Source organism: Leopardus geoffroyi, chromosome X, assembly GCF_018350155.1.
Source record: "Leopardus geoffroyi isolate Oge1 chromosome X, O.geoffroyi_Oge1_pat1.0, whole genome shotgun sequence".
NCBI lineage: Eukaryota > Metazoa > Chordata > Mammalia > Carnivora > Felidae > Leopardus > Leopardus geoffroyi.
In genome coordinates this window covers 102,590,816-102,611,101 of record NC_059343.1, presented here as the reverse complement: position 1 = coordinate 102,611,101, position 20,286 = coordinate 102,590,816, and the positions used below count along the sequence as shown (strand labels likewise).

Below are 20,286 nucleotides of genomic sequence, written 5' to 3'. Positions count from 1 at the left end.
TTAAGTAGAGAAAAAACACAACCAATTATGTGCCTCCTTATTACTCATCAGGCAAACCAGATAATATCATAATAAACATAAAGCTAATGCTATATCTTAAGGAGCTTTATAAAAACTTTGCCAGGAGTTTTACATGGACTCAAACACTAGTAAAAATAGAAGGAAACCGGAAAATTTTAATTACCTATTGGGAAAGGATTGTAATCAACATAGAATCTCGGGGTCGCAGAGTCAACAGTAAAATACATTTGAAGGAAGACTACTGCTAGACAGATTCTAAGAGTATACTACAGAGCATAAAGCAGATCTCATTAATGGTTTTACCTTTTTGGAACTAACCACATTAACTTTTTTCTCTTTCACTTTATGCTTTCATCTCTTCTTTCAGTCTCTTCTCATTTTGCTATTATAGTAGCCATTTATACCCATCAGGATATCTGAGTTTATAAAAACTTTTGCAACATATACAGTAAGAACACAAAGTGATAAGCATGTTGGTATTTACTAATTAGGTGAACTAGCAGGTCAAGTGAACTAACCAGGAACTATTTCTGGAAGCTGTTAGGAAGACTGACACACAAGATAATTCATGACCAATATTTCATGACCAAATAATTGCCAAGGCCTGAACAGCAGGTTATATAGATTACATATGATAACCCATAAGGAACTGTGTGAACACTGTAAGAAACAGGGAATATTAAGCTCAGTATCTTGGTGGCATACGAAAATATATCAAGTAATATTTCACGTATTAAATTTGGATCCATGTATACCTCCATTAAAATCATATCCTAAGAGTTTAAACTCAATTTACTACCTACAGAAACGTTTCTTCCTTTCATGTGAAATGTAGAGATGAAAACTGAATTTCCAAATCCTTTATTGCTATAATTCAAAACTATATATTTAAAACTGGAAAATTCAGCAATTTAATAATTACAAGAATATACTTCATATTTTTACATGAAAAACATGAAATTCAGTAACTGGATCTTGGCCATTTAATATTTTCTAATGTATTTATGCCCAAGCATGTATGTATGGGAGGGACAAAAGGGAGTTGGAAATAAGAAAATTAAGATTAACAGTTGGAAACTGACTGTAAATTTTTCACTATATAACTCCAAATACTTCCCTGAAATCAGTTTTGATATTCTAAAATAAAATAAAATAAAATAAAATAAAGACAAGTAACAAACACAAAGGTAGAACAACTTTACTGATCGCTTTATAGTTGGATGACCATATCTGAAATACTTTCATTGTAGCTTTAAGAATGCACTATATTCTAGGGGCGCCTGTGGCTCAGTCGGTTAAGCGTCCGACTTCAGCTCAGGTCATGATCTCACAGTCCGTGAGTTCGAGTTCGAGCCCCGCGTCGGGCTCTGTGCTGACGGCTTGGAGCCTGGAGCCTGCTTCGGATTCTGCGTCTCCCTCTCTCTCTCTGCCCCTCCCCAGTTCATGCTCTGTCTCTCTCTGTCTCAAAAGTAAATAAAAACATCAAAAAAAAAAAAAAAAGAATGCACTATATTCCACTAGGACACAGCAAAGACAGTCATAAGAGGAAAGTATATATTAATCCAGGCCTTCCTAAAGAAGGAAGAAAGGTCTCAAATACACAATGTAACCTTACACTTTAAAGAGCTGGAAAAAGAACAGCAAATAAAACCCAAAACCAGCAGAACTCAGGAAATAATGAAGATTAGAGCAGAAAGCAATGCTATTGAAACAAACAAAAAAACAGATCAATGAAACCAGAACCTGGTTCTTTGAAAGAATTAACAAAATTGATAAACCACTAGCCAGTTTGGTACAAAGAAAAAGGAAAGGACCCAAATAAATAAAATCCAGAATGAAATAGGAGAGATCACAACCAACACAGCAGAAATACAAACAATAATAAGAGAATATCATGAGCAATTATACGCCAATAAAATGGGCAATCTGGGGGCGCCTGGGTGGCGCAGTCGGTTAAGCGTCCGACTTCAGCCAGGTCACGATCTCACGGTCCGGGAGTTCGAGCCCCGCGTCAGGCTCTGGGCTGATGGCTCACAGCCTGGAGCCTGTTTCCGATTCTGTGTCTCCCTCTCTCTCTGCCCCTCCCCTGTTCATGCTCTGTCTCTCTCTGTCCCCCAAAAAATAAATAAACGTTGAAAAAAAAAAAAAGGGCAATCTGGAAGAAATGGACAAATTCCTAGAAACATATACAACCAAAACTGAAACAGGAAGAAATAGAAAATCCAAACAGACCCATAACCAGTAAAGAAATCGAATTAGTAATCAAAAAAATCTCCCAAAAAATAGAGGAGTCTAGGGCCAGATGGCTTTCCAGGGGAATTCTAACAAACATTTAAGGAAGAGTTAAGACCTATTCTCTTGAAGTTGTTCCAAAAAATAGAAATGCAAGAAAAACTTCCAAACCCTTTCTATGAAGCCAGCATTACCTTGATTTCAAAGCCAGACAAAGTCCCTACTAAAAAGGAGGACTACAGACCAATTTCCCTGATGAACATGGATGCAAAAATCCTCAACAAGATATTAGCCAAATGGATCCAACGGTACATTAAAAAAATTATCCACTACGACCAAGTGGGATTTATTCCTGGGATCCAGGCCTGGTTCAATATCCGGAAAACAATCAATGTGGCTCATCACATCAATAAGAGAGGACAAAAACCATATGATCCTCTCAACAGATGCAGAGAAAGCATTTGACAAAATACAGCATCCTTTCTTCATAAAAACCCTCAGAAATTAGGGATAGAAGGATCATACCACGAGATATCATAAAAGCCATATACGAAAGACCCAACGCTAATATCATCTTCAATGGGGGAAAACTAAGAGCTTTCCCCCTAAGGTCAGTAACAAGACAAGGATGTCCACTCTCACCACCGTTATTCAACATAGTATTGGAAGTCTTAGCCTCAGCAATCAGACAACACAAAGGAATAAAAGGCATCCAAATTGGCCAGGAGGAGGTCAAACTTTCACTCTTCGCAGATGACATGATACTCTATATGGGAAACCCAAAAGGTTCCACAAAAAAACTGCTAGAACTGATTGATGGAATTCAGCAAAGTCGCAGGATATAAAATCAATGCACAGAAATCGGTTGCATTCTGATACACCAACAATGAGGCAACAGAAAGAGAAATCAAGGAATCAATCCCATTTACAATTGCACCAAAACCCATAAAATACCTAGGAACAAATCTAACTAAAGAAGTGAAAAATCTATACACTAAAACTATAGAAAGCTCATGAAAGAAATTGAAGAAGACACACAAAAAAAATGGAAAAAGATTCCATGCTCCTGGAGAGGAAGAACAAATATTGTTACAATGTCAACACTACCCAAAGGAATCTACGTATTCAATGCAATCCGTATCAAAATAACACCAGCATTCTTCACAGAGCTAGAAGAAACAATCCTAAAATTTGTATGGAACCAGAAAAGACCCCGAATAGCCAAAGCAATCTTGAAAAAGAAAACCAAAGCAGGAGGCATCACAATCCCAGGTCTCAAGCTGTATTACAAAGCTGTAATCATCAAGACAGTATGGTATTGACACAAAAACAGACACTCAGATAAATGGAACAGAATAGAGAACCTAGAAATGGACCCACAAACATATGGCCAACTAATCTTTGACAAAGCAGGGAAGAATATCCAAAGGAATAAAGACAGTCACTTCAGCAAGTGGTGCTGGGAAAAGTGGACAGCGACATGTAGAAGAATGAATCTGGACCACTTTCTTACACCATACACAAAAATAAACTCAAAATGGATGAAAGACCTCAATGTAAGACAGGAAGCCATCAAAATCCTCGAGGAGAAAGCAGGCAAAAACCTCTTTGACCTTGGCCGCAGCAACTTCATATTCAACACGTCTCCAGAGGTAAGGGAAATAAAAGCAAAAGTGAACTACTGGGACCTCATCAAAATAAAAATCTGCACAGCAAAGGAAACAATCAGCAAAACTAAAAGGCAACCAACATAATGGGAGAAGATATTTGCAAATGACATATCAGATAAAGGGTTAGTATCCAAAATCTATAAGGAACTTATCAAACTCAACACCCAAAAAACAAATAATCCAGTGAAGAAATGGGCAAAAGACATGAATAGACACTTCTCCAAGGAAGACATCCAGATGGCCAACCGACACAGGAAAAAATGCTCAACATCACTCATCATCAGGGACCACAATGAGATACATCAAAACCACATCATCAAAACCACAATGAGATACACCTTGCACCTGTCAGAATGGCTAACATTCACAATTCAGGCAACAACAGGTGTTGGCAAGGATGCAGAGAAAGAGGATCTCTTTTGCATTGCTGGTGGGAATGCAAACTGGTGCAGCCACTTTGGAAAACAGTACGAGGGGTCCTCAAAAAATTAAAACTAGAACTACCCTACAATCCAGCAATAGCACTACTAGGTATTTATCCAAGGGATACAGGTATGCTGTTTCCAAGAGGCACATGCACCCCAAGTGTTTATAGCAGCACTATCGACAACAGCAAAAGTATGGGAAGAGCCCAAATGTCCATCAATAGACGCATGGATAAAGACGATGTGTACACACACACACACACACACACACACACACACACACACACAATGGAGTATTATTCAGCAATCAAAAAGAATGAAATCTTGCCATTAACAACTATGTGGACGGAACTAGAGGGTATTATGCTAAGTGAAATTAGTCAGAGAAAGACAAATATCATATGACTTCACTCATATGAGGACTTTAAGACACAGAACAGATGAACACAAGGGAAGGGAAGCAAAAATATACAAACAGGGAGGGGGACAAAACATAAGTCTCCAGACTCTTAAATATGGGGAACAAACAGAGGGTTACGGGGGGGGGGGGGGGGGGGGGGGGGATGGGCTAAATGGGTAAGGGGCACTAAGGAATCTACTCCTGAAATCATTGTTGCACTATATACTAACTAACTTGGGTGTAAATTTAAAAAAATGAAAAAATAAAAAAATAAAAAATACACTATAAATTAAATGAACAGTATACCCCAAAATGAAAAAATAAATAAAGAGTACCCAACAGAACACAAACTGCTGAAAATAGCACTCGTGATGACTGCTAGGGATCTATCCCAATGTGCAAAGGTTAAGGAGAAGGAAATGGCTAAAAAAAAAAAAAAAAAAACCCTTGATATCACAATAACCATTTTCACTGTATCATCATTAATATTTCTTATAACAGGATTATGAAAATGTCTTCCTCACAGAAGCATTTAAAAAGCGTATGTCCAGGGGCGCCTGGGTGGCGCAGTCGGTTAAGCGTCCGACTTCAGCCAGGTCACGATCTCGCGGTCCGGGAGTTCGAGCCCCGCGTCAGGCTCTGGGCTGATGGCTCAGAGCCTGGAGCCTGTTTCTGATTCTGTGTCTCCCTCTCTCTCTGTCCCTCCCCCGTTCATGCTCTGTCTCTCTCTGTCCCAAAAATAAATAAACGTTGAAAAAAAAAAATTTAAAAAAAAAAAAAAAAAAAAACAAGAAAAAAATAAAAAGCATATGTCCAAAAAACCTTAATCCTCTACTAGGGAATTAAAACTAAACAGGCTCTTAGTCCAAGGATCAGAATTCATTTTACAGATGGGAAAATTACCTATGGCAGCATTTAACAATATATATTTCCAGAATGAGGAGGTAAATAGTAGTAATGAAATCATGAGGGCATATGAAGTGCGAAGGTAACTCTTTGAAGGCAGGAAAATGATTAAAATTTTTATTTCAAAGTCCACAAAAGGAAAAATAATGTACACAATCAGGATGAACAGGAATATCAGTCTCTATCTGATAATATTCTCAGAGATGACAAAAACCGTATGGACCCATTCTCCTCCCTGAGGCACACTTGTACTTGTTCATTTCAATGGGGAGCCTGCGTGGCTCAGTCGGATAGGTGTCCAAACACTTCATTTTGGCTCAGGTCATGATCTCACACTTCGTGAGATCGAACCCCATTTCAGGCTCTGTGCTGACAGCACGGGGAGGGAGGCTCTCCCTCTCTGACCCTCACCCACTCACATGAACTCTCACGAAATAAAGTTTTTTAAAAAAGAATAACTTACGTAATTTCATGCATCTAATTTGTATATATGGGTCTGTTTACCATGTGAGTCATAAAGAAACAATAACAGAATAACTACAATATGAGGGTAATCTACAATACAACTTACAGATTCCACATGAAATACATTAATCTATTTTCTGAGCATCATATACATGGACAGATACAAGTCATTTCTACTTTGCTCAACCTCAGTATTACTTTAATTTTCTGTATTAGTTCAGACACTTGTAAAAGTTGCTTACAAAAGATGGCTATCTACAGTAATTACTAACCTGCTCCTTAACAGTAGTATTCACGTTGGTCAGGTAATGCTGACATATCTGACAGAATACCCTCATCTGTTTCTTTAAACGCAGCAAGTCCTCCTTGAAAAATCCAACATAAACAATTTAAGATATTGTATACAAACCTCATGTATTAAGATACTTCAAATTACATAAAATATATGTTTAACTATGTAATATATGTACATTAGAGTTACTTATTTATTATTCATCAGAACGAAAAAGACAAATTAGACCATTTTTCTTAAAATTTGCAACAAATTGCAGCTTTAAAAATTCCAGGTATATTAATGGGTAATATCCTAAGTGGTCTGGGTCCTTTAAAAGTAGAAAACCTATATGACTATATATGGCTATCTTTATAAATCTACTAACTCAGAATGCATAGAGTAAAGATTTATGCTCCATCATCGTTTTGTAATTTGAAGGGTAGCCAATTGATGACGAAATTAATTAATAATAAAAGAGACGATCTTTTATTTCTTACTTGAAGTATACCAGTTGTACTTTTTAAAAACAGAGATGGACAAAAATCAGTTTCGTGGTATTGCTCCAATTAAAAAAAAATTAAGGTCTTATAAACATACAATAAAAATAAATCTTTTCCTTACATTTTTTCCTAATTATTTACCAATTACCTTAAAATATTAAACTATTCTACAAAGATCATCCTCACTAATTTAAGGTATAACCCTGACCCATCACCTAATACTGGATCCCAAATGATAGAATATGAATATATTGTAATAGACCATAAAGTTAAAGAAAAACAAGTTTAACTTGGAGATTGATTTGGTAAAGAAAATTCAACCAAGCTTCAGAACAAGTTTGTAGTCAGTAACATTCATTTTTATCCTTTTCCTCTACTCAAAATATAATCTCCTTTCCCATTTTAATTTTTAATTCAATGCTTTTGACTTAGACGAGCAGTCATATTTGCTAATATGGCTACTGTTCCTACTAGAAGCTTGGCATTGAGTTAAATAAATTCCTTGGGTGTTTGACAAAAGTACACTAACAACAATACTCAATTGTTTTTTCAAGGGGGAAATATCCATTTGTGGATATAACAGCATCTTGTGCATTATCAACTCAGAGAAATTCTAAGCATTTAAAATTATTCTGTGATTCTATACAAAAGAAATTTATTATCAAGACTATGGTTTTTGAGGGAAAAGCTACGAACAACTAAGTCTCTATCTTCTAGAAAGTGCTTAATATTTATAAAAATATTATATAATACTTAAGACAACATCTACTACACGTACAATGCTTAAGCTTCTAGTTTACAAATCAAAGAGGCAGTACTGCTTAGTTCAATTACTGAACACATCAAAGATTACCATTATGGATAAAATTCTGAAAGTTCTACTACCTTGTAGCTGCCACATTATACTCAACCAGAAAGTGATTTATCATGAATTTGGAACATCAACAGAAAGATCTAGGTATGAACAAAGTGATCCCAAAACAATACTGAGGCCTATGAAGATCTAGGGGCAACTGGCTTGTTATCATCAATTTATATAGTCCAATAGCTGTATGCTGGTTTCAAAGGCTCTTGGTCATAATTTACAAAATCTGTATTTCTATATGTTCTCAATACTATTGAGAATATGGACGTACATAAACTATGCCACCTTAAAATGTGAAAGAATTTTTAATTTAAAATTATGCCTTGAATCATAACATATTAATGTTCTTTCACTGAATATATATCAAACTACAAAAAAAACTTTCTAATGGTATACATGCCTAAATGGTACTTTAGAAATAAGCAACACTTTACTGAAATAACTGATCTTACTAAATGTGTACGTGTGCTGAAAACAGTTAATGACACTGAGCGTAATAAGAACCTCACAGGACCACCACAAACCTTTGTAGAGCTGCTTTCAGTTATCTTTGCAAGCTGCCAAAGGATCACATAGTGAGTACACTGCAGGGCATGAATAACAATCTGTAAAAAGAAAAGAATACAGTTAAAATTAAAAAGTCACAAGTTTTCATTCTCAAAGTTAAATATGTAACTTGAAAATAAATAAAAACCTGTTCAGGCATGTCTCCATTTTCAATTCCGGTTTTCAATAGTTTGTAATTACAAGCAAACAAATCCCACTTTGAAAGATCATGAGCACTGTAAAAGACAAGTTATATTTAAAAGTTAAGCTTAATCACTTCGAGTGATTTGGGACTTGAATGTTAACAAAAATGCTGTTAAAGTAAATAAAGCAAACTTTTTAACATGCACCCACAACAAAAACGAAATATGTTTTAAAAAGTATGGTATTTGATAATTTGTCAATTATTCCCCAATTCAAAACATGATTCTACCAACTACTTTTTATATAAAAGTGCAAGGAATCTAGCAGAATGTGATAACATTATAACCCTAAAACACACAAACTGGTTTTGATTTTGCTAGTTTTAAGATATCAGAATATTAAAATTCAACTTACTTATGAAAAGCAGTGATTCTCTTCAATGTTGACAATACCTGATATGCATCATCTTCATCAGGCTCTTCCCCTACAAATATTAATTAGACAGCATTAAACCTTAATAACTACCCACATGAAAAACTTTAGGCTATCACATTGGTGATACCACCTTGAGAAAAATAACCTAACACCGCAAACTAAGTTTCTCATTCAATACCTAGTCTGTTCAAATTTAAAGCAGTATGGCTGGAGTAATGAGTCAATAGAGTTGTTATCACAGGTACATTATACTCATGAAAGAAAAACTGAGTGACACTCTCCCCTTTCCCTTAACGTAACCTTGACACAAAACTAGGAAGTAATTTACTCTTTCACAGTAAAAGATGTATTAGGACAATAAAGAAAAATATAGTAAAGGACAAACAAGAGATCATAAAGACAACACCTAAAAGATAAAACCTAAATGAACGAAACACAGTGCTCAAGAAAGACATATTGACCTTTGTGAGTATCAATTTTCCAATTTAGAGTAACTTAAGTTTTTGAAAATTTTATGAGTCTTACTGCCATGAAACTTATAATTTTTTTTAAATACTATCAAACTTACTATACTGAACCCTGTGTCTCTCAAAAAACATTTTGTTTCTAAACTTGAATTTTTCTACACAAGTAATTAAACTTAATTAATCCACTGCTTGGGGCGCCTGGATGGCTCCGTCAGTTAAGCATCCGACTTCAGCACAGGTCATGATCTCAAGACTCATAAGTTAGAGCCCTGCATTGGGCTTTGCGCTGACAGCTCGGAGCCTGGAGCCTGGAGCCTGGAGCCTGGAGCCCGCTTCAGATTCTGTGTCTCCCTCTCTCTCTGCCTGTCCCCCACTCGGGTTCTATATCTCTCTCTCCTTCCAAAATAAATAAACTTTTTTTTTAATTTTAAAAAATAATAAACTTAATCCATTGCTTGATTTTGACTTAACTTGTCCTAGTCACAATCACATCTAGCCAACAGTACAGCCATTAAATTTTTTAACTAAAGGGGTGCCTGGGTGGCTCAATCAGTTGAATGTCTGACTTTGGCTCAGGTCATGATCTCATGGTTCGTTGAGTTCAAGTCCCACACCGGGCTTGCTGCTGTCAGCCTGTCAGTGCAGAGCCCGCTTCAAATCCTCTGTCTCCCTCTGTCCCTCCCCTGCTTGCACTCTCCCAAAAAATAAATATTAAAAAATAAATTTTTTAACTAAGAAATGTCATCATTGTACATTAACATATTTGCACAGACCTCCAATTAAGCAAAACTTAGTAAGCATGGAATGTTACACACACCCAAAACAAGAAAGTTAAAGAAGTAACAAACAAGAAAACTGAAAATTACAAAGTCCATTATGATTTTTGTAACATTAATGACAAAAGTTAGGTAGAAAAGGCTAAATGCATTCATTTGAGAATTATGACATTTTATTTTATGCACGTCAATTACTGTTAGGTATGTATTTCCAGAAAATACAAAACTCAAAAAATACAAGTGTATTTGAGTGTCACAATTTAAGTCTCTTTAGGAATATAATAGAACAAAGGAAACCCCCAAATGAACAGTGGCTATAACAGCAATTTTTTTTTTTATTAAAAAAAATTTTTTTAGTGTTTATTTATTTTTGAGACAGAGAGAGAGCATGAACGGGGGAGGGTCAGAGAGAGGGAGACACAGAATTGGAAGCAGGCTCCAGGCTCTGAGCCATCAGCCCAGAGCCCGACGCGGGGCTCGAACCCACGGACCATGAGATCGTGACCTGAGCCGAAGTCGGACGCTTAACCGACTGAGCCACCCAGGCGCCCCTATAACAGCAATTTATCAAGGCTTTACAATATCAAAGATCATTAATTGCCTTTCCTTAGTAACACTGTCAAAACACTAAGAAATAGCCTTCTTTTATGAGGTTACATGGCCACAGTTTAGTTCTACTTTTCTGTTCCATTTATACCCTAATTGCCTAATAGCTTCTGGTTCAGCTAAACCCTGGTAACTTCTGAGATCTTTTTTTTTTTTTTTTTAATTAACAAAAAGGGAGGGAGTATCAGTTTTGCTTCCACCTTCTCCCAGTCACAGATTCTTACCACCTTCCCATTTTGGTGGAATAACAGTAACATGATGAATCGAAGAACAAAAAGTCTGAACATTTTTAAACATACTGCTAGGGACTATGACCAGGACACATGAATAATTCGGTTACTGAAGGGGAGGAACCCAACTGACAAAATACTTGTAATATATACCTCTTGCAGAAAATCTTCAAGAAGCCGGTTAAATTTATCTGCCAACTCATCTATCAGTTGACTTCTTGAAATATCTACCCTGTTGAAGATTGTGAACTCTTCATTACAGAGTGCATGGTAAGTTTTAGAACATGCTTCCAAAACATCTGTATCTGTGTGCTTCTCTACAATATTCCGGATCTGTCGTAATAAGGCATCCAAATGCTGCAAAAGCAAAGGTTTTTTTTTTTCCAGTAAAACTAAGGAACATATAAATTAAAAAAAACACTAAGGTACATATGATAGGCACATAAAGACTACACCTCTGCGACAAAAAGCTTCAAATATGGTAACTCTACAACAAATAGGGCATACATTTTGATGTTTTTCCAGTTGTGGAAAATAAATACAATAACCCACCCATACTTATTTCCTCAGATTTAATGGGAATAATATTACTAATCTCATAGGGCTTTGGTGAAAATACAAAGAAGTTACAATAGTTCCTGGAACACAGTAAAGGTATTCAATAAATATTAACTGCTCTCATTTTACAGTTACTATTATCCAGTTATCTAACCCCAATCTCCATAAATGATCAGATATATTCTCATAATGGGTAGGAATGAGGGTATGGCTATGGGCATGAATCAAAAGGAAGCCTCATTAATGCCATTCTTTAAATCCAACTTAGAGAAAATAAAGAAGATATATAAAATGTAGGTTTCCTTTAGCATTAGAAGTTTCAAAAATATAAACAAACAATATGATGAGATGAACTAAACCAATAACTTTTGTTCAAGGTGTCTTTACACAGAGAAAACACTGTACCTTTTCTAATCGTCCAGTGGTATATATTTCCAAATCAAAATACTGAGGCAACTGCAACAAGTTAGTCACCTTTTCTGCATCTATAGAATACTTTGAAATAAAAAGAAAATCATGACAAAACATCACAAAAATGTTAAGTAGACATTATGATAAAAATCTGCATGGCGTTTCCAAACAAATCCTGTAATTTCTTACAGGACATTACACAAATGTACCTTAGCTAATAACTGAGGAAGAGCCACAGCAAAAAGTTCAGTGATTTTTGTCCTGTCATCCAACTGGGTCTTCTTCTCCTTCGCTGTCAGCACCTGAATGAACACAACAATGCTTTTAAGTATTTACTAAACCTATTAACATTGTTAGGTGCTCAAGTTCAAGTTAAGACATACAAAATAAGCGATGAAACTGTATTTTAAATGATGGATACTAAAATTTCTACTATAAAATATGAAACCCAAAAGTAACAGAGAATAACCTGCACAATTATTTTAAAAGCTACCTAAAATAACAACAATAAAAAACTTTGAAGGATTCCAAAGGCAAAATCAATACCCAATTAGACTAACCAACTCTACCACTAGATGAATAAAGAAGCAGTTAGGAATAGAAAATGTAGTTTAGGATCTTCTATAATAACGAGATTGAGTAGCATTTCAGCGTACTCTAAGCTATGGGCCATGATCCATGGGTTATGAATTCAACATAGTAAGTTACTATCATCATTTAGAAAAACAAGAAAAAATGGAAAACAAAGTAAGTTACATACTGTAAGTTTCAGTATTGTTTGATGAAGTTTTATTTCAGTTACACATAAACACACATATATAGGTGTATACCAGGTGACAAACCATGTATTTTTACGCCTCATAATCAAAATGTTTAAAAGGCTGGTGAATTATTAGTTTACAATGCAAATATATGTGAACTTTGCAGTGATATGTTAAAAAATAATCCAAGGAAATAGGTATTTCTCCATTTTAATGAATAAACATGTTTTAATTTCTAATTTTTATTAAAAGAAAGAGAAAGCAAGTCTACAAATAAACCAAAACACAAAAATGGACCATTCTAGGGGCACCTGGGTGGCTCACTTGGTTAAGCATTCGACTCTGGATTTCGGCTCAGATCAGGATCTCGCAGCTCAGGAGATGGAGCCCCATGTCGGGCTCTTCACGCACAGTGCAGAGCCTGCTTGGGATTCTCTGTTTCCCTCTGTCTCTGCTCCTCTCCTGCTCTGTCTAGTCTCTCTCTCCCTCTCTCAAAAATACATATATTTTTTTTTTTTAATGCCCTTGTGAGTTATATTTAGTCTTGAGCAGAGACTATCACTGTATCTCCTGAAGTAACTAACAAAGTATCTTATGGAAGGAACTCAAATTTTCCAAATTGCTAATGCTTTAAAATTTACTTCTAACACATATTAGCAAAGATCATCTGAAAAATAAAATTTAAGATTCAAAAATATGGCTCTATAGTTACAAACAAGAATTTTTTTTAGGGGTGCCTGGGTGGCTCAGTTGGTTGGGCGTCCCTTCGGCTCAGGTCATGATCTCACAGTCTGAGTTTGAGCCCTGCATCGGGCTCTGTGCTGACAGCTCAGAGACTGGAGCTTGCTTCGGCTTCTGTGTCTCCCTCTCTCTCTACCCCTCCCCCACTCACACTTGACCTCTCTCCCTCAAAACTAAAATACAAACATTAAAAAAAATTTAAGAACAAGAATTTAATGATATTGAAAAGGCAGAAATATACTTTAAAATACTGAAACTATACTGACATACCCTTTTTCCTGTCCCTCTTCCCACAGGAGGATGACATTCAGCTGCTTGTCTAATGGTACAAAGCATTATTTCAATCAGAGCACTCTCCTGTCTGTCTGTTAATGCTGAAAAAAAAAGAATCAGAAAGAGTTAACCTGTTTCTTTTTCCTATATGCCACTTATAAGTATTACATAACAATTCCTTCTGCCTGTGACAGAATCTGACCTAATGTACTAAAGAATATCCCATTACTGTATCACTAAAAGGATGAGAACAAGGTAAACGATCCTGAACAGTACAAATCTGTGCATCACTGGTCCACAATTTGACCAAAGATATGAACACAGATACCAGGAGGAAAAAAATCAACAATATTGACAGCAACTACATCTTTTTACACAGTATTCGTGTATATGAAAACACGATTATTCACAAAGATTTTCAGTTACGTTTTAATATTAAATACAAATGGAATAAGTATAATCCATTTTCAAAACTATCTAGACAAGAAAACAACCACTTACCTTCTTCTCCACTAAGTGGCTCCTCCAGCAACAAGCTATTCATACATTCCCAGTCTTTCAGTAGCTCGGTAGCACAGTCCCACATGCTGTCCACAAGGTATGCTGCATGCTCATGTAACTAAAATTTAAAAAGAGCAACGTGCTCTTAGACAAATAGTACACTAGCCTTAACTCAAAGGAATGGAAGCTTTGTTGGCACCACATACAAACTCAAACAGCATATCTGTTTGTTGAGGTCAAATGGAAAAAAGGACAAAGAAGACACTTGCCTCAGCTTGCTGTGTATAAGTTAACCTAGTTAGGTAGTATCATTAAATATTCCTCACAATAATCATTAAACAGTTTACAAGAAAATTAATTCTGAAAAGATTATATGCATTTAAGTTTAGTGCCTATTTTGACTCAATACTACATGAATTAACTACAATTATACTGGGATTTTAATTTAATGGGGGTGATAATGGTTACTTAAAACATAAAATACATGTTTAACTTATCAATTCAATATATAAGCATATTATTTCTCTTCATTCTGTGAAGCTTAAAAGGCCCTATAGCTTCCCAATTCATTTTAGGGAAACAACATTAAAATAACACCAAAAGCTGTCAGAGACATTACAAATAAAACAATGTATGGACCAACATCTTACATGAATATAGAGGGAATAGAAACCAGCAATATATAAAAAGGATAACAGATCACGACTAAGTAGGTTTTACCCTAAGAATGCAAGGTTGGTTCAAAATTCAAAAAATCAATCAACATAGTTCAATTATTAACATAATGAAGGATACAATAAAACAATCTTAAGGGACACAGAAAAAGCATTGGACAGAATTTGACATCCATTCAAGATAAAACTCAGCAAAAGGGATAGAAGGAAACATCCTCAAATAAACAGTTACACAATACCCATAACTAATAAGAGAACAGAGAGATATTGGACACTTTTCCACGAAGATCAACAACAATCCAAAGATGTCTACTCTCACCTATTCTATTCAACATTCTACTGGATGTCCTAACCGGTGCAATAATGCCAGGGAAGGGGTACCTGGGTGACTCAGTCTCTTGATTTTGACCCAGGTCATGATCTCACAGGTTTGTGTGTAAGAGCCCCGCATCAGGCTTGCGTTGACAGTGCAGAGCCTGCTTGGGATTCTCTGTCTCCCTCTCTGTCCACCCTGCTCCCAACTTGTATGTGCACGGTCGGTGTGTCTCTCTCTCTCAAAAAATAAACAAACAGTGACCAAAAAAGTAACACCAAGGAAAAATGGCATAAATGAAATGAAATAAACCTATCGTGATTTGCAATGACTTGATTGTTTTATTAGAGAAAAACTCAACAGATCTATTAAAAACTTACCAAAATAAGTGAATTTAGCAAAGTTACAGTTAAGAGGTCCATATGCAAAAACCAACTGTATTTCTATATGCAGAAACAATTAGAAAATTTAATTAAAAGACTCTAAAAGTGATTAAGTGATACAGAATATGGACACCAAAAATGTATGTTGGATTCTCTCAAATTCTTGTCAACAGGTTTTCAACCTGAAGGAGACCTAAGAGCTGATGTTAAATGTAAATCCCTATCTCCTTCTTTACAACAAAAGTGATAAAGCAGGTACCAAATACTGAGAACGAAATGCAGGGTCTGTGTTAAGAGTTTTACGTGGATTAGATAGCTAATTTCTTAGGTAACAAATTATTACCCATATTTTTACAAGGGAAATGGGGCAGAGAAAAACTAAGTAACTAAAACAAAGTTATACAAATAATAATCAGAGGACCCCAATTGGTCTTTCTGATTCCAAAGCTCATACTCTAAGCTCTGTACATAAATCCTATTATTTGAACATCTTAAGAAAAGTCAAAAGTTTTTTAAACTTTGTGTAATGGGTACAACTATTCCATCCAAGATTTTCTGTGATATGTGGAAGATTTTAAAATATACATTATTTCAACCTTTTCTCCAAATTGTTTTGAACATACGCATAAAATGAACACTAACTAACCTCACTTTCCAGAAAGAAAAAAACCAATGTCTTCACAAGGTTGGCATTTGGACCTTGTCGTCCCCTTCTTTTCATCATTCCGTCCTCCTCTGGATCTCTACGACTGAAGAGCCTACAATCAACACAAAAGATTTACTTTTAAAACAAAAAAACCGTATTTCCTAATAAAAAAAAACTGTCTGGATTCCATATTTTAAGCATCTACCTAAGGAGAGTAAATGAAACCTGGGTAGGTAGAGTACTCTACAACATGATACCCAAGTAAATAACTGCTATAAACCTTTTTAATTTCAAACTTGATAGTACTTCTAAGTCCTCTTAAATTAACTTCTCAAGTTAATTGTATGGAGTTATGAATTATTTCTTTTTAAAAACATTACTGCATTTTATGCAACCATTCCTTTTCATAAAAATATTATACTAGCGTATATCATTTATGCCCTAAATCTATGATACTCATCTCTTTAAAACTAAACATGTATTTTCTTTCTATCCTTCTTGCAATTATCCCAAAGTGTGAATTTAGTGGCCTCTTTCTATGGACATTATGGTGGTTTTTCCTTATATATAACAAAAGAGAACCATCACTGGTAGCAACCAACAGAAAAATGGAATATGAACATTTTATGTCATGTAGAACTTTCTAATAAAATGGCTTCTGCCAAATAGGCATTTTAATAAAATGTCAAAGATACATAGTTTAGTCCATGTGGTTCAAATTGTTCTCTTTAAAAGCCATTACATAACATTTGCCGAATGTTTTCTGTGGCCAAGATATTCACAATGCTATCCATACTACCTGATCTGAGATGTTATAGCAACATGAAAAAGATTGTAGGATTCTTGGGATTCTTATGTCACACTATATCAAACACTTGAGGCAAAACCTTTTAATATTTTCTAAAGCAAAACAATTACAGGCTTAAGACTAAATATTATATTTTGGGGTACCTGGGTGGCTCAGTCCGACTTCAGCTCAGGTCATGACCTCACAGTTTGTAAGTTCGAGCCCCGCTTCAGGCTCTGTGCTGATAGCTCAGAGCCTGGAGCCTGCTTCAGATTCTGTGTCTCCTTCTCTCTCTGACCCTTGCCCACTCACACTCTGTCTCTGTCTCTCTCTCGAGAATAAATAAACATTAAAAAAAATTTTTTTAGGGGCGCCTGGGTGGCGCAGTCGGTTAAGCGTCCGACTTCAGCCAGGTCACGATCTCGCGGTCTGTGAGTTCGAGCCCCGCATCAGGCTCTGGGCTGATGGCTCAGAGCCTGGAGCCTGTTTCAGATTCTGTGTCTCCCTCTCTCTCTGCCCCTCCCCCGTTCATGCTCTGTCTCTCTCTGTCCCAAAAATAAATAAACGTTGAAAAAAAAAATTAAAAAAAAAAAAAAAATTTTTTTTAAAAAACTAAATATTACATTAGGAAGGGCAATATTTGGAAGCTGACATGGGAGAAAAGAATGAAAAATTAGGAAGAGGTCAGTCTTAACATGACGATATAGATATATTTTTATATATTTTATCCATTAAAAGGCATTTCCCTTTTAAGATTTAACTTCTACAAATCAAGTGGAGAAAGGTTTAAATGTGAAAGTTACACCTTGTACTGAATAATTTTTTAAATGAGTTATATACATCTTTAGTATCAATTATAGCACAAGGAATTACTGTCATAAAAGTATACTTTACAAAATAACAAAAAAGTAGGTTTACTTTTTGTAGAGAAATTCCCCAGCTGCTACTGCTACTGGCCGGTGAGCTGAATAAACCAGATGGTAGACGTTTTCACAATCTTCTGCAGTAAGAACTTCTTCACTACTCCTAAAAAAATAAATGAGCAGGAGCAGTTTCAACAATGACTTAATTTTAAAGACACTGAGTACAACAATCCGTGCTCATACATTAAAAAACAGTACACTTTTACTAACTTCTGTTTAAAAAAAAAAGAAAAAAAAATCAACCTTATTTGAGTATCATCTGTCAGTAAAAGCTTACACTGACAAAAGAGCTGCATATTTTTTAACATCTAAGATCAATGGGAGGAAAAATTAGAGTGAATACCAAATGTACTGAAATATATGATGAAGAGAAGTGATAATGTGACAAGGATGCAAAAGAGAAATGAAGACAGAATAAAAACTAATGTAAAAAATTAAGTGGTGGCATTCTAAGAGCTTAGAGTTAATAATCACAGAAAATACTCTCTGTACTTCATAGTGATATTAAGAATATCACAACATTAAAATATACCAACACCCCAATTCTCTCACAATGATGAATACTTCATTCGCCGTGTACTGAACACCATATAAGGCAATGCAAATAGATTTTTGAAATAGTTAAAATTCAAGTGCCAAAGACCTTTAATTGCAATCTATCATTGGAAAAATCTTACTAAAATGTACTGCTCATTTCCCTGATCTCATTTTTAAAAAACAAAATAAACCTTGGGGTGCCTGGGTGGCTCAGTCGGTTAAGTGGCCGACTTCAGCTCAGGTCATGATCTCATGGTTTTTGAGTTCGAGCCCCACATCGGGCTCTGTGCTGACAGCTGAGAGCCTGGAGCCTGCTTCGGATTCTGTGTCTCCCTCTCTCTCTTCCTCTCCCCAACTTGTGCTATGTCTCTCTGTCTCTCTGTCTCTCAAAAATAAAATGTAAAAAAAATTTAAAAAAACACACAAAATAAACCTAATAAAATCTTCTTGGTAAATAAAAGTCATTATTAGGCCCATCAACCACAGTACCTCAGGGTAAACCTTGTTAAGTTCTTCCCTTATGGACTCTGTATTCAGGGTCCCGGCCTCTGGTACCTCCTTCACCCCTAATATGCAATCTAGGTTTTTAGCATTATATGTAAATTGAGAATCACAGGACCACCAACATAGAAAGAAGTCTAAGTATGTTAGATGGTTAGTTGAGGAGCTCAGATCCTTTTTGGTTTTCTGCTGTGCCCAAGGATTCCAGAAGTCTGATGTCTAAGGAAATAGTACTTCTCTTTAAGAGAAACAAAACCAAAATGTTACAATTCAAGTTTCAAAAGCATTTTGACTTACTCCATGTATAATACTGAATCGTTATTGGAAAAACCATTTGGGTCATTTTCTTTAATTTTTTAATGTTTATTTATTTTTGAGAAAGAGAGACAGAATGCGAGCAGGGGAAGGGCAGAGAAAGATGAAGACACAGAATCTGAAACAGGCTCCAGGCTCTGAGCTGTCAGCACAGACCCCGACACGGGGTTTGAACTCACTAACTGCGAGATCGTGACCTGAACAAAGTCGGATGCTCAACCCACTGAGCCACCCAGGCGCCCCAACTTGGGTCATTTTATAATTAAAAAATATATATATACTGACTCAAATCAATGTGCAGTAGTTCACTCATTTTAACTGTTTGAGAAGGAATGCTCCTGACAAGTTCCAGTGATGAAGTATGTAATAGCTGAATCAACTAAATGGCTATTATCCTTTAAAACAATATTGAAAGATATCCGTAAGGTATTACAGAGAAAGGGAGAAGCTACGGAAATACATGTAGAGTACTATTACTTTCTTATTTATTTCAGAATTATTTCAATACTTTCATAACATATACAATATTTATAATTTTTAAGTTGAACTAAAAAAGAAAATGCAATAGTTAAGAATGCTCAAAACAGCTATTATCTTACATATTAATTTAATTCTTCCTCTATTGATAATCATTTAGGCCATATCAAAAATTCTATTCTGGGGCGCCTGGGTGGCTCAGTCAGTTATGCATCCTACTCTTGATTTCAGCTTAGGTCATGAGCTCACGGTTCGTGAGACCCAGGCTCATGTCAGGCTCATGTCAGGCTAGCTCATGTGCTGCCTGCTTGGGACTCTCTCTCTCTCCCTCCCCTTGCCCCTGTTCACACGCTCTCTCTCCCTCTCAATAATAAACATTTTTTTTAATTCTATTATAAACAATGCTATATTATAGAATGCGAGCAACTAAAATTTTGAACATAGATACTGTCAAGCTTCTTCCCAAAAAGGTTGTATCAATTTATAGTCACATCAATAATGTTTAAGTACCTGTTTTTGCACA

At 35.7% G+C, this 20,286-nt stretch overlaps 1 protein-coding gene across 6 annotated transcripts in view; it reads right to left on the bottom strand.

Annotated features, from left to right (window-relative positions):
• STAG2 (stromal antigen 2) overlaps nucleotides 1–20,286 on the bottom strand; it is a 139,241-nt gene that overhangs the window by 30,322 nt on the left and 88,633 nt on the right. For all 6 annotated transcript variants that reach the window (XM_045472407.1, XM_045472412.1, XM_045472411.1 and 3 more), the window contains 11 exons: nucleotides 17,929–18,036; nucleotides 16,224–16,335; nucleotides 14,208–14,325; nucleotides 13,704–13,807; nucleotides 12,141–12,233; nucleotides 11,926–12,015; nucleotides 11,116–11,319; nucleotides 8,863–8,933; nucleotides 8,453–8,540; nucleotides 8,283–8,363; nucleotides 6,392–6,484 (listed from right to left, as the gene is read on the bottom strand). In XM_045472407.1, the coding sequence (XP_045328363.1) occupies nucleotides 6,392–6,484; nucleotides 8,283–8,363; nucleotides 8,453–8,540; nucleotides 8,863–8,933; nucleotides 11,116–11,319; nucleotides 11,926–12,015; nucleotides 12,141–12,233; nucleotides 13,704–13,807; nucleotides 14,208–14,325; nucleotides 16,224–16,335; nucleotides 17,929–18,036 (1,162 nt within the window). The remainder of the gene's footprint in view (nucleotides 1–6,391; nucleotides 6,485–8,282; nucleotides 8,364–8,452; nucleotides 8,541–8,862; nucleotides 8,934–11,115; nucleotides 11,320–11,925; nucleotides 12,016–12,140; nucleotides 12,234–13,703; nucleotides 13,808–14,207; nucleotides 14,326–16,223; nucleotides 16,336–17,928; nucleotides 18,037–20,286) is intronic.